General features: G+C 41.1%; 1 protein-coding gene across 2 annotated transcripts; it reads right to left on the minus strand.

Moving 5' to 3' along the window:
* Positions 1 to 572: 572 nt before the first annotated feature.
* PIGA (phosphatidylinositol glycan anchor biosynthesis class A) lies at positions 573 to 10,077 on the minus strand. Of its 2 annotated transcripts, XM_075057379.1 has the most exons (6): positions 9,983 to 10,077; positions 9,053 to 9,718; positions 8,352 to 8,484; positions 7,005 to 7,137; positions 5,377 to 5,583; positions 573 to 3,663 (listed from the first exon to the last, which is right to left on the minus strand). In XM_075057379.1, exons 2-6 carry the CDS (start codon positions 9,702 to 9,704, stop codon positions 3,400 to 3,402), a joined length of 1,389 nt encoding a protein of 462 aa, XP_074913480.1. In that variant the 5' UTR covers positions 9,705 to 9,718; positions 9,983 to 10,077; the 3' UTR covers positions 573 to 3,399. The 2 variants fall into 2 exon arrangements, with proteins under 2 accessions (XP_074913480.1, XP_074913478.1); XM_075057377.1 differs by lacking the exon at positions 9,983 to 10,077 and having other exon boundaries at positions 9,053 to 9,910.
* Positions 10,078 to 12,289: the final 2,212 nt, after the last annotated feature.

Raw genomic sequence — 12,289 nt, forward strand, 5'->3', positions numbered from 1 at the left:
CCTGCCATCAGTCCCTCCTGCTTAAACAACCAGCTTAAAGAACGAGCGCGTGCTAGACAGCCAGCTTATGCGTGGTTAAAGTTCAATTAATCCCGCACAAATATAATCTCCAGAGTTATGCCAGTGTTGAAGCAAGTCAGAATCTGAAAATAATCCAATCTGTTAAGGTTACAAGAAAAATGCATAATTTCAGTACAAATGTAAATTCAGATGTATAACCGCATCTTGCCTTTAGTTTTATTCCCTTAACAAAAATTATCCACCTTTTATCATCTGACTATGTCAAAAAAATAATTAGGAAAAACTGTGGAAGTCAAGATACTACTGAGTGTCATAAAAGATGTACAGCAAATATGATGAGAGTAGCTTAAGGATAGCAAATAAAACATTAAAAATATTTAAATATTTTTTAATATGAAACACTTTGTAAAACCATTTTCTGTTGAGACTGATTGTTCTTGTATCTATTTACATGAAGTCTGTATTTTACTGGAGCATCAAAAAGATGCGCTTTTACAATTATTTATTTATAAGCCTAAGCATGTATGAAAACAAGGACTAGTGAAGAGAAATAAGTATCAAAAGGAGAAAAAATAAGTTTATTTTAAAAAGATGCAGAAAAACTTGAGCACAAAAATAAGTACATTACAGTGTATTTACCTTCTTACAGATCTATCCACATCCACGAAAACACAATCTGAAAGATGAATCTTACATTCATACTTTACTTGATACTTGCTCTGGTTTAACATACAATTTTCAGTTATCAAGACGCCGTCTATACTTTAATTCACAGTGTCTACATATAATGTATTGGAAACACAATTGCTCCTTGTGCCTGCAGGATGGAATTTCATTGCAGATGAATAGTCCCTCCTATACAGAAAGTTCCCTCCTCCTCCACACTAGAGGCTCTGCTCAGTGCAAGACATTACTCAGTAGCGTTCTCTCTTTGGTAACATTTCCCTCCTATTTCACAATGATCAAATGTTACCTGCAAGCACAACTGAAACATTTTAGATGTTTTAAATAGTTATTTTATTCATTTCTAAATATACTCGTTATGTCTGTTCTTTTATTATTGTGATTATTTTATTTAAACTTTTCCATTTCACCCACTGATGCTTTTTAAAACTAAATGATTCAGTGACACGAGCCCTTACTCCACTGCACAAGACCAGTGAGTGAACCAGTCCTGCAAAGAGTTATGCGTAATACAAGTTGCATTACTTGAGAAACAGCATAGTTGTAGTTAAACCAGTTATGGATTAAATTTTTGTGGCAGCTTGTGCAGAATGGTTTTTAATAATCATCTTTCTCATAAGAAGTCTAACCACCAGATATTAATGAAAAATATCCATTCTTTATGGAAAGGTAAATGAAGTTTTAGATAAACTGTAAATTTGTCTTGTAAACAAGATTATAACAAGGTTTTATTATATTATTCATAAGTAAACCATGTTCCAAAAAGAGAAGAGAAGTATTTTGAATAAATTCTGTCGAAAATTTGATTTGTGTTTCTAGATGTTGCAGGAAGCCAAAGAGAAATAAATGAGAATCAACAAAATATTTTTAAAAAAATATATAAAAAACTTTTCCCTGGAATGATAATCAGTATTTTTTTTCAAGTTGTTATAAACTTGAGTGTTTGGAAAAAAAGAAAAAGTAACTTTGAAAAGTAAAATATTACCTTAATTCCACCCACTTAGCCATAATCTGTATGGCACCATTTTAGCTGACCTCCACTTTTAATGTAGAGTTTGAAAAATTCAAATTCCAATACAATGCATATTGTACATTACATATCAAAGGCTAAAAATTCTAGTAAAAGAAAATAGACTTTGTATATGGCATTTATTTCACATTACCTTTCTGTGTTTCATGAAAATATCTTCAGTGAAGTTATAAAATGTCAGATGTTAGGGTAACTATGTCTGTACACAAACAAGATGATATTGACAGAAGCTGTGTTTTAAATACTGCCCTTCAAGGGTTTGGGAACAGTATTTTCATATTGCACAGTTTTAATATTAATACAATGTCCAACACTACATAATACTCAGAGTCATAAAATAGTAAGATTTTTAGTCTTTAGTGATGCTTGAGAAAGAAATTAACTCAGTGCATTAGGCAGGGGCGGGGTTTAGAGGTGGGTGACACAAATGAGATAAATGCCTCCTCGCACACTGGTAAGTTGTGCTGCCTTTTGGCCTAGGTGTACGTTACTCAGGACTACTAACAGATGCAAGGAGCCACTTCTTTTTATTTTTTTTTTCCTCTCCATGAAAAGCATACCTATTGGTAATTTCCATTTAAAGGATACCTTCCCAAGATTTCACTTGCAGTGTCTCTGATGTGGTCTAGGTGAAATCATGCATACTAAACACTGTCTGTCCCTCCCAGAGATGGACTGAAATGCCATTTTGGTCATAACTAAGGGGTAGGCAAAAAAAAAAAAAAAAAAAAAAAGAAGGGGGGGGTGCAGGGCAGAGAAGGGAGACAGAGCGCACAAGCACAATGGTGCTCGCTAAGCCCTTCACAGGTTTCTCTCTCTCACGCGTGCGCGCACATGCACGTGTTACCTCACACTTTGGCATAGTCTGCTGGAGGAGTTCTCAGGCCTGAGCTGTTTCTGAAGGCTATATTATCTCTAAATAATATAATTTCTTCACCTAAGTACTGTAAAAAAAAAAACGCTATAAGCTTTATAACACTTTCACACATGTAAGTGAACAGGACAAATTTAGCACCTCTGAAAATACCAAAAATTCATTATGGAGTTTTGACTTAGCAACAGGATGATCCAATTTTGACTAGGGAAGAACTTCAAAATAATAACACTATGCAGGCAAAACACTGTCACTGGGACACAACTGCTAGAACTAAGTCTCTGCAACTTCCATGGTAATGGACTTCATGACTAATTTCAAGTGCCATTTTCATTTTAGAAGAGAAAAGGTGTGTTTTGCTGGGTTTTTAATTAAGTATTTTTAAACAGGTCTCAAAATAATAATCACAGTAAATATCAGGAATTAGCAGGGACTACTGTAAGCTAGTAATTTTTGTGTTCTGCTTTCCCAAATACCACTAAAGTTTACAGTCACTTTCTGTAATATTCAAGTGGTCAAGAAAAAAATCTTGTATTTTTGTCTCAAAGGCTTTTGACACATATAAAAACCCACACTCTCCTCCCAGCTTTAAGTGCAAAAGAGATCTCCATAAATCTGCATGAATCCAAAACTAAATTAAAACATCATCCTAAATTGAGGTAGCACATTTAACCAAGTTTCTTTCCAAGAACTTCAGAAAGAAACTGAAGAATTTTAAGAGTAATGTCTCTATCAGCAAGCATTAAAACCTTTAGTGACTGACGTGTTCTTTCCTCTCCATTTGAGCATTTTAGGACCTTGGAAGTTCTTCTTTAACTCCTCCTTTTTTCCCCCCAAAACACTGCTTAGTCCATGCACCTTTAGGTCCTGTGGCATCTATTGCAACATCAATAATGGAATCTGGAGTCATCCACCTCAGAAAGGCCAAGAAAAGGAAGTTCAGAACAGCAAAAAGAGCAAAAATATACCCAGTCACTGGGCCACAGTGAGACATCAGCCTGTCAAGTCGCTCATCCATTGGTAAAACCACTTCATTTGACACCCTGTCATACACCTAAATGGAGAAGAGACAGAAAGTAAGGTCTTAAAACGATGTTGCTTCTACCTCAAAAATCAGGCACTACTTTGTTGTCAGTGTGCAATATAAATTATCTGTTCCTAACTACTAGATGGCACAAATATTACCCCCCAAAAAGCTTTGCAGATTTTAAAAGTTGATTTATGAGTACTGTTCTAGAAATTATTTAAGGAGAAAAAGGAAAAGAAACATTCTATTTTTTTGATGGACCTCAAGAGTATTTCATTAAATAGGAAGACTGCATCATTTGTCGCTCATGTAATATTATATAGAGAGGGTTGGGGTTTTTTAATTAATTGAATGGGTTCTAATCTCATATTCACATCAGTCACAGGAAAAGAATCTGAACATGCAATTACTAGATTTTCAACACAAAGATAGATGAACTCATAGATGAGTTGGCAATCTTCCAAATCTCTGTGTTTGAACAATCAAGCAAATCATAATAGTACACTGATTTTTATTTAAAGAAACACTAGTAATTCTTAGTAAAATTCTTAAAATTCAATGAACATGAAAAGCAAATACATGCTACTCGTGACTTAATATACATATTAACTGCAACCACTAAAAAAATAATTAAAAAAATATACAGTCCTGTGTTTCATAGAACAGAAACATAAATACCCACTAGACACAACTGAAAAAAGTCTTAAAGGATACAGAGTTTTTTCCTAGAGAATATTACAGACTTCACCCTACGGGTAAATTCACAATAAGCTAACAAACAACTGTCTTTTGTATAATGTAAGTTCCATGCAGACTTCTTCCAATTATACTAACATTTTCTTCACAGAGCTTTTGTTGTTTTGTTTTTTCTTATAATAAAGGGCTATAATGAAAACTGAAATCTAGAGTAACTTCTATAAAAACTTTGCAATTGAAATGCCGCTTGCAGTTTCAAAATCATAAAGTGAATTGTACTGACAGTACTTGAAAATGATAAAATAAACTGGTTGTACATGATACTTCAAGGAGACTTATAAGAGATATATATCTCAGTACACTACAAAGTAATTAAGTGGCATGTGATTCAGCTACTCTCTTTACTAAAACACAGGGGCTGAAATCAGAAGCGACAGATCTCCACAGGCATTTATCACACCATTGCAGTAAACATTCTTCACTAACAGCAGAGTTTTTATGCTGAAGTGCAGTTCTAATTGCAAAATACTATTTCAAAGCTGTGATAATTTATTTTCATTACATCCAAAGCTTATGTAAATTCAACTATGTTCAGCCTACCAGCATTAAACTACCTCTCATAATTTTAAACCACTTGTTAGCAGGTGGCAGACAAAACTTTGTCATGAACTCTGCCTTTTCCTTTTCATACATCTCATACAGCATTTTTTCCAGTTATGCCAGAGAAGTTACTTAATATGAAGACTGGAAAAAATATGTAAGTACAAATGTAACTAAAGATCTAGGCTGTTCTTCAGAATATTTATCGGCAGTTAGGGCATAGAAAAAAAATGCCAATAGGAAAAAAACCACCTACCTAGGGATATATTCAGGGCAGGGGGGGAAGTATTGTCTGAACCTTTTTAAACCATGTATTTTTGAAAAGAAACACACTGAAAAATTACACTGAAAGATTACATAAAGAATGTACATAGTAATGTTTCAAAGAAGGAGCTGTTTCAGAAATGTACTTTAAGAGAATTTAAAAGAAGTGGTTATACATACTTTCTCAGTTCTCTCTGCTACATTCCTCCATGTATAAAATGTCTTCACTTTATTATGAACAGTTTCTGGAGATGGTAGTGTTCCTGATCGGAGCTGGGCAATAGCTTTTTCTAATCCATCGCACAAAGATTTCACGGAAGGTTCACATAAAATAATGAGATTTTCTGGAAGCACCTCAGGAATCCCACCAACTTTTGTACTCACCACCTTCAAATGAAACAAAAGAAATAGCACGTATGCTGCATAACAATAAAATCGAGCAATGACACTGCTATTGCACCATTTAGATACAGCACTTAAGAAGAATGGGAAAAAAAAATTTACAAGGAGTGGTTGCCATGAAGGCAAAGACCGATATCATGCTTTGGGAATTTTACCTGTATGCGAACTAAAGGTCTAGGCCCTAGAAAAGACCTAGCATAGCAGATTACCTTTAACAATGTTTAGAATGATTCTTGTTAGCATGATAAAACAGAAGACTTGGTCTAATGAGCAGTTTATGAGACATCATTCCTAAAGTTGTTTGTCGTAGTACATGACTAAATATGTGTAACCAGATTTTGGACTTTCCATAGCCCCTCACGAAAACCATTACCTCTACTTGCGGAGGACATTTTTACCACATCCACCGTCAGTTTACGCTTTCTAGGCTACTGAACACTTACAAGAATTTCTTCAGAAGTTCAGTAATTTTAAATCTGAATTATTATTTTTAAAGGGAAATCAGGAACTACTAAGACTCATATTACACAATCATCTCTAAACAGCAGGCAACAACAAGAAAACTGCAGAACTTCCTCACCTCTAGAGAGCAAAACAGAAGACAGGGGAATAACGACCACAACTAGGTAGTAACTACTGTCAAAGGATACTGGAGAGAAAAAAAAAAAAAAAAAGTCCCTCACATTTTCTATACTTCCTGTATATTAGACACTCTTATCAGCCTGTCTTTTAAAAAAAAGTTTCTTTATATTTTAATGTGAAAATCTAATATCTTTATGGCTGCTGATTTAACTTTCTTTGAGTTGTCAGTCCAAGTTGTGAATTAGCCAGAAAGGGCTTTTACTGGTTTTTCTCTCTCCAACTCTTATCTTGAATCCCTACATGGCAAGGCAAATACATCTTCAGTTAATACAAGAAAACAAATGTCAGTTCTTGGTGCAGGAAGAAAACAGTTCTAGTACAATGGTGTAGCCTGATAATTCAATATGCCTGACTGACCAGTCACCCATGCTCATGAGCTGTTTTTCTGCAGCTCCTCTTAAAGCAGTGTCAAAGTAAACCTTCAATGAACATCAACTACCCCGAAACTCTGTAAAGCAGTACATACAAAATAGCATTTTGGAGAGGCAGTCTGGTTAGTTCAGAGAACTGAGAGTTAGCAGATCTACATGTTATTCCCAATTCTGCACAAGTTTCTTCTGGGAGCTTAAGCAGTTTCGGTTAACCCTTCTGTCTCAGCTTCCAGGTGATCTGTAAATGGGGATAATATTTGCTCACCTTTGTAAAGACAGAGCCTCAGATGAAATCAAATGTTACAAACACATAGTATTTAATCATGAACTTTGTTTAAAATGGATACATGCATTCTAGATAGTTGAGATTTTTTTATTTTTTTTTTTTTTTACCTGTAAACCACAGCTTGCTGCTTCCACAATTGCCATACAAAAGGCCTCAGTGAGGGAAGTGTTGAGAAAAATGTGCCCCTGGACTAGAACATTTCTAACATCCTGGTGTTCCAAGGCGCCTAGGAGACGTACCCTGCATATAAGAAAAAAAAGAAAAGAAAAAAAAGAAATAAAGAGAAGAGATAAACACTAGATTTGGACTGTAATAATACGGTATGGTGTTACACATATTCTGAAAAATGTGCCAATGGATCACACATATAGTGAGAGAAGGAACATAGACACCTTTGTTCCGTTTTCTCTAAATTTTTCCAGTAATGAAGAAATAGAAGGCTGCTGCTGATTTTCACACTAAAAGAAACTTCTGAAAATAAAGCTGGGGGAAGAAGTTGCTCTGTTTGTTTTACTGGCAACTGTCTTCAAAACATTGCTACTGAGCTTTCCAGTTCTGTAAGAGAACATGGCTTCACGCAGTTAATAATTAAGACTTGTCATCCTTTTTGATTAGATCTATTATATGACTTTTCAATGTGAGGTTTGATCAATCTCAGTCTGAGGTGGAAAAAAGTATTTAGGGGACAATGATCAGGAGCTATTATTTTGAAGAGATACTGGGACACAGAAAAGGGCAAAATAAGAACAATACTAACAAACAATTTTATCAGCAGAATCACTGACTGACGTACAGAATGGGCAACAGAAAACAGAGAAAAGGAAATGGAAAATTAAGAAGCTTGTCCTTGCCACATAAAACTGTCTTTGAACAACAAGAAAACCCCAAAGAAATACACAAATGTGTATGCACCACAGAAACATTTTGGCAACACAGTAGCACCAGGGAACATGTTCCTAGTACCACAAGAACACATACTAAATAAGCACTACCCTGAAGAGTTTCATACTGAAATATTAAAATAAATTACTAGCAGTCATCCTCACAAGCAGCAGTGACACAAACTAGGTGTCTAACACCTTATGCCATATGGCAATATGCGATCCAAGCATCACGGCTTCAGAGAGGAATATGATAAATTTATGTCTAAGTCAGCTTCTCTCTGACTCAAGTGAAGGTTCACACAGGGTCGATTTCTATGAATTAAGCTGTAGGATCACAGTCCAACTGCATAAGTCTTCAGGTTAGTGTCTGGTCTATCTGCCTTGCTTTCAATAGTTTTCATCTTCTCCAGCCTTAAGTTTTTGGTTGGTTGGGGGTTTTTTGGGTTGGTTTTTTTTTGGGGGGGGGGGGGGGGGGGGGGGGGGGTCAGGTTGTCAGGCAGAAAGGATGTTGCTGTTGTCTTCCCCACCCCTAAAGTACATTGAAGGGTCATAGGCATGCATGGAACAAACCTGTCATGTAGCTGGTATCTTTCCCGGACTTCTTCCAGTATGATTCGTTTTGGTCCTTCTCCTCCAACTAAGAAATGTAACTCTGGATATTTCTGACAGAGCTCAGGAATTATACCACTAAGCAAATCTATACCTAAGAGTAGAAAAGTTGGGGGAAGCCGTTATTGCCTTTGATTTTAGAACTTACCATGATGTAGCCTACTGCTATAACTCTATTCAAGAGAAGGAAAAAAAAAAAAAAGTCTCTTGAAGACAGTTACACTGCTGAAGACAAAATTCTGAAAAAAGACAACTTGTGATCTACCAGGAGACAAATATGAGAGAAAAAAAAAAAATCACCTAAGGTGCTGTTGCTTGAGTAAATAAAAAAACAGTTAAAACATTTCCAACAGAATACATAGATTAGGGCCTAAATCATATCCCCAATATAAGCCAAACCTTCCCTTTTAAAAATTTCAATATCTTCAGTATTACAAAAGAAACGCACTGCTGAACGCAACACGCGCAAACTGAAACGTACATTTCTTCTTCCTGAATGTACAGATGCAAAAGCTCAGAACCACCACCTTACAGCTCCCGTCTAAAATCCAACCCATGCCACAGACAGACACAGTGTCAGTGGTACCCAACCAAGGCCCTTCTTACCGTATCCTAAAGAAAAAAAACAAACCAAGCTAAAGTTACATTTCACCCCCCGTTACCTTTTCTGTAAACGAGCCTGCTGACAACAACGATTGTTATTGTGCCATCAACCCTCTTCGACGGGTCTGGGGTGAAGTCAGTGGGATCAACAGCGTTGGGGATGACAGAGACGATCCGCGGGTCCAAGGCCGCTCGCAGCACCGTGTTCTCCTTGCTCGTGTAGGAGACGCAGATGATGTGGTTCGTGTCACACAGGGACACCGTCAGCAGTTTGTTGGTGAGCACCGAGCTGACATCCGCGAAACCAAAGAGGGAATGGTCCGTGAACACCGTCCGCAGCCCCATGGTCTTGGCGTGGAAGAGGGCGTCGTGGGCCATGGCGGAGAAGGAGCTGTGGGCGTGGACGACGGTGACCCTCTCCCTCACGAAGATGTCCCTGAGCAAGGGCAGGCTGTGGAAGAGCGTCGTCGCCGTCGACTGGTTGTACATGACCTTCAGGGGCAAGTAGTAGACCTTCAGCCCGTTGGTGAGGTAGCGGACGCCTTTCCGGTGGCCGTAGGCGTGGGTGACCACCAGGACCTTGTGGCCTCGCTCGATGAGGCACTGCGACAGCTGGTACACGTGGCTCTCCACGCCCCCCATGTTGGGGTAGAAGAAGTCCGACACCATGCAGACGCTGTGGAACACCCTCGCCGGGCCCCCGGCCGCCATCCCGGCCCCCGCTCCTGCCGGGGGGGAACCACAAGGCGCCATCACTCGCCGGCGGCGGCGGCCGCTCCGCCGAGACCCCCGGCCCCCTCACCGCCGGGCCCGGCCATCCCTCCCGCGCAGGCCGCGCCGCGGGTCCCCGACAGCGCCGGCGAGGCGCACCCGGCGGCGGGCCCTTTAAAATGGCGATCACCCCGGCAACCGGCGGACTCCTCGAAGGAGTTGGAGGGCGGGGGGGGGAGCGACGGGGGACGCGTGCGTCCGCGCGTCTGTGGACGTACCTGCCGGCCGCCGGCGCTCCCCCGGCGCTTCCCGGCGCTTCCCGGCGCCCGACCCATTTCCGGGCACGGCCGACCGGTCACCACGGCAACCGAGGGACTATTTCCCCCCCCCCCCGCCTCTTTCGTCACGCAGCGGGGCGTTCCCGCCCTCCGGCCTGTCGCAGCGACGCCGCAGCCAATGGCCGCCCGGCGAATGCGTCACGCGGGAAATGAAGCGGCCAATCGTAAGCGGTGGCGGGAGCGGGGCGGGTCCGAGGGCGCGGCGGGCTGTGGAGGAGAGGCCGACATGGCGGCGGGTGGCCGGGCCCGGCTCCTGGGCGCCAGGGCAGCGCGGTGGCCGCTCGCCTGCAGTTTGCCTTTGCTGTGGCGGGGAACCAGCCTCGGCCGGTCGCTGTCCTAAAAAAATCCCGCAAAACCAAACCAAAAAACTTGCACGCAAAATAAAAAAAAAAAAAAAAAAAAAAAGCGCGGTCCAAAGGGCTGAAAAAAGCGAGCTGCGTGCTGTAAAGCCATAAAATTGCCTGAAAACTCCAAAGGTTTTGCCCTGTCCCCGGCGGAGGCCCTCTTTCGGTGCGCTGTTTGGCTCAGTCACAGCTGGAGCTCGGGAAATGTTCTTGAGCCTTTTGCCACCAGTGCTGGGAGGTTGCTCTCTCTAAATGAAAATAAAAATACCGTGATTTTCACAGCCCACTCTGAGGAAGGCGGCTGGGTTGTGTCAGTCGTGCTCTGACACCCCAGGCTGGCACCGCGTGGCTGTTATTTCGGGTTTTCTCAAGGAGCTTTGCAATCTGCTGCCAGCAGCTCCAGCACCGACCCGACTACATTCGATTGCCAAGGAAGGTGTTACCTCGCCAGGCTAGGGTTGTTCATGCCTCTCCTATAGGTTCCCCAAATTACGTTCGGCACCTACTTCTGGCCAAGATTTCTGATGGAAATTTTGTCAGATTTGGTTCTGTCGACACTCCTATGCAAATACGTGTGTGGCGAGTGATCGTACACGCTGACCAAGGCGGCGGTGCTGGCTGGATTCCTGGTTAGGTTGAGGCTTGGACAGACGTGGTTTGGAGGGGCTGATCCCAGGAAGGACCAAGGAGGACATCAGGCACTTCGTTCTGGGGACTGAAAAGCATGAAAGACGTTAGTGTGCTGAATAAGAAAAAACATTGCTCATTGTTTGAATTTTTCTCGTGTTCAGAAAGGTGAGACCGGTATTGGCAAATGTGACTTCATCATCAGATGCTCCTCCGGGGTGGGGTGGCAAGAACCTGAATTTCAGGATGAGAAGCTGAGTATGAGGCCAGAAGGGGGGAGGCTTCTCACCTGCAGCAGCACGTATCCTGCTGTGAAAGAAGAGACCGGGAACCAGGGGGCCACAGGGATCCTAGTTCTCAGAAGAAACTGCAGCCTGGGTGTAAAGCAGTTGCCTTAAATTACAACTAGGGGGAAAAAAAAAAAAGTAGTGCCAGGAGAAGGAGGAAAGCACTTGGAGGTTCTCAGCTGCAGCACCCCATGATGTGGTAATCCTGGTAAATCCCTGGTAAATGACAGTGGTGACCTCCCTTGGTGTCAGGCTGCCCTGAAGAATCAAGCCGTACTAGTCACTTCAGTTTTAGCTGTCAGAAAAACCATGCTTACGGTTTTAACTGTTTGGAAAATGATTTTTTTTTTTTTTAGACTAGTTCTTCTTGTGTGCTGTCTAGAGAAGTTGTAATTCTAGGTATGCAAGCTTAAAAGATCCAAAGAGAAACCGTAACTGGTGTACAACATAGCAGCCCCTCTCTTCAGAAAGAAGGGGGATTTGACATGTTCCGTAAGCTGATGCTGACCAACCACTGTGCAAATCTAGAATACTGGCACTGACCCACAAAACTTTCTGCAGGACAGATCCACTTAATGTCAGAAACCTCTTTTTATGCCACAGCAGTTGTGACTTTTTTCCCTCTATGTTTATCTGAAGTTTGGAGAGGACTTGGGGCTTTTGCAGCAGCTGGCCATAGACTCTGAACGTCTTTCTGAAGGAGGTCAGGAAAAGTATTGTGGCCAAGCCTTCCTGCCTTTGGCCCGGCATGTTAGCTGTGGTGGCCTGACATCTGTGTTCTTCATTAAGTGTGTCTAGTTGTGCTTAATGTCATACCTGTCGGTGGTCCAACTCAGTCCTCCTGTATCAGCAGTCTCCTCCCATTGTCATGTTCAAACGACCTTGAAAAATTTGTCTACCAAGGGGCCTAGGAAAGAGCTTTATGGAAAGGAAAGGAGTCTTTGCCACTGCGAAGCTGGCAAAGGTGCTGCTAAATTTTCTGTCCGTGG

This window comes from Buteo buteo, chromosome 25 (genome assembly GCF_964188355.1).
Source record: "Buteo buteo chromosome 25, bButBut1.hap1.1, whole genome shotgun sequence".
Taxonomy (NCBI): Eukaryota; Metazoa; Chordata; class Aves; order Accipitriformes; family Accipitridae; genus Buteo; species Buteo buteo.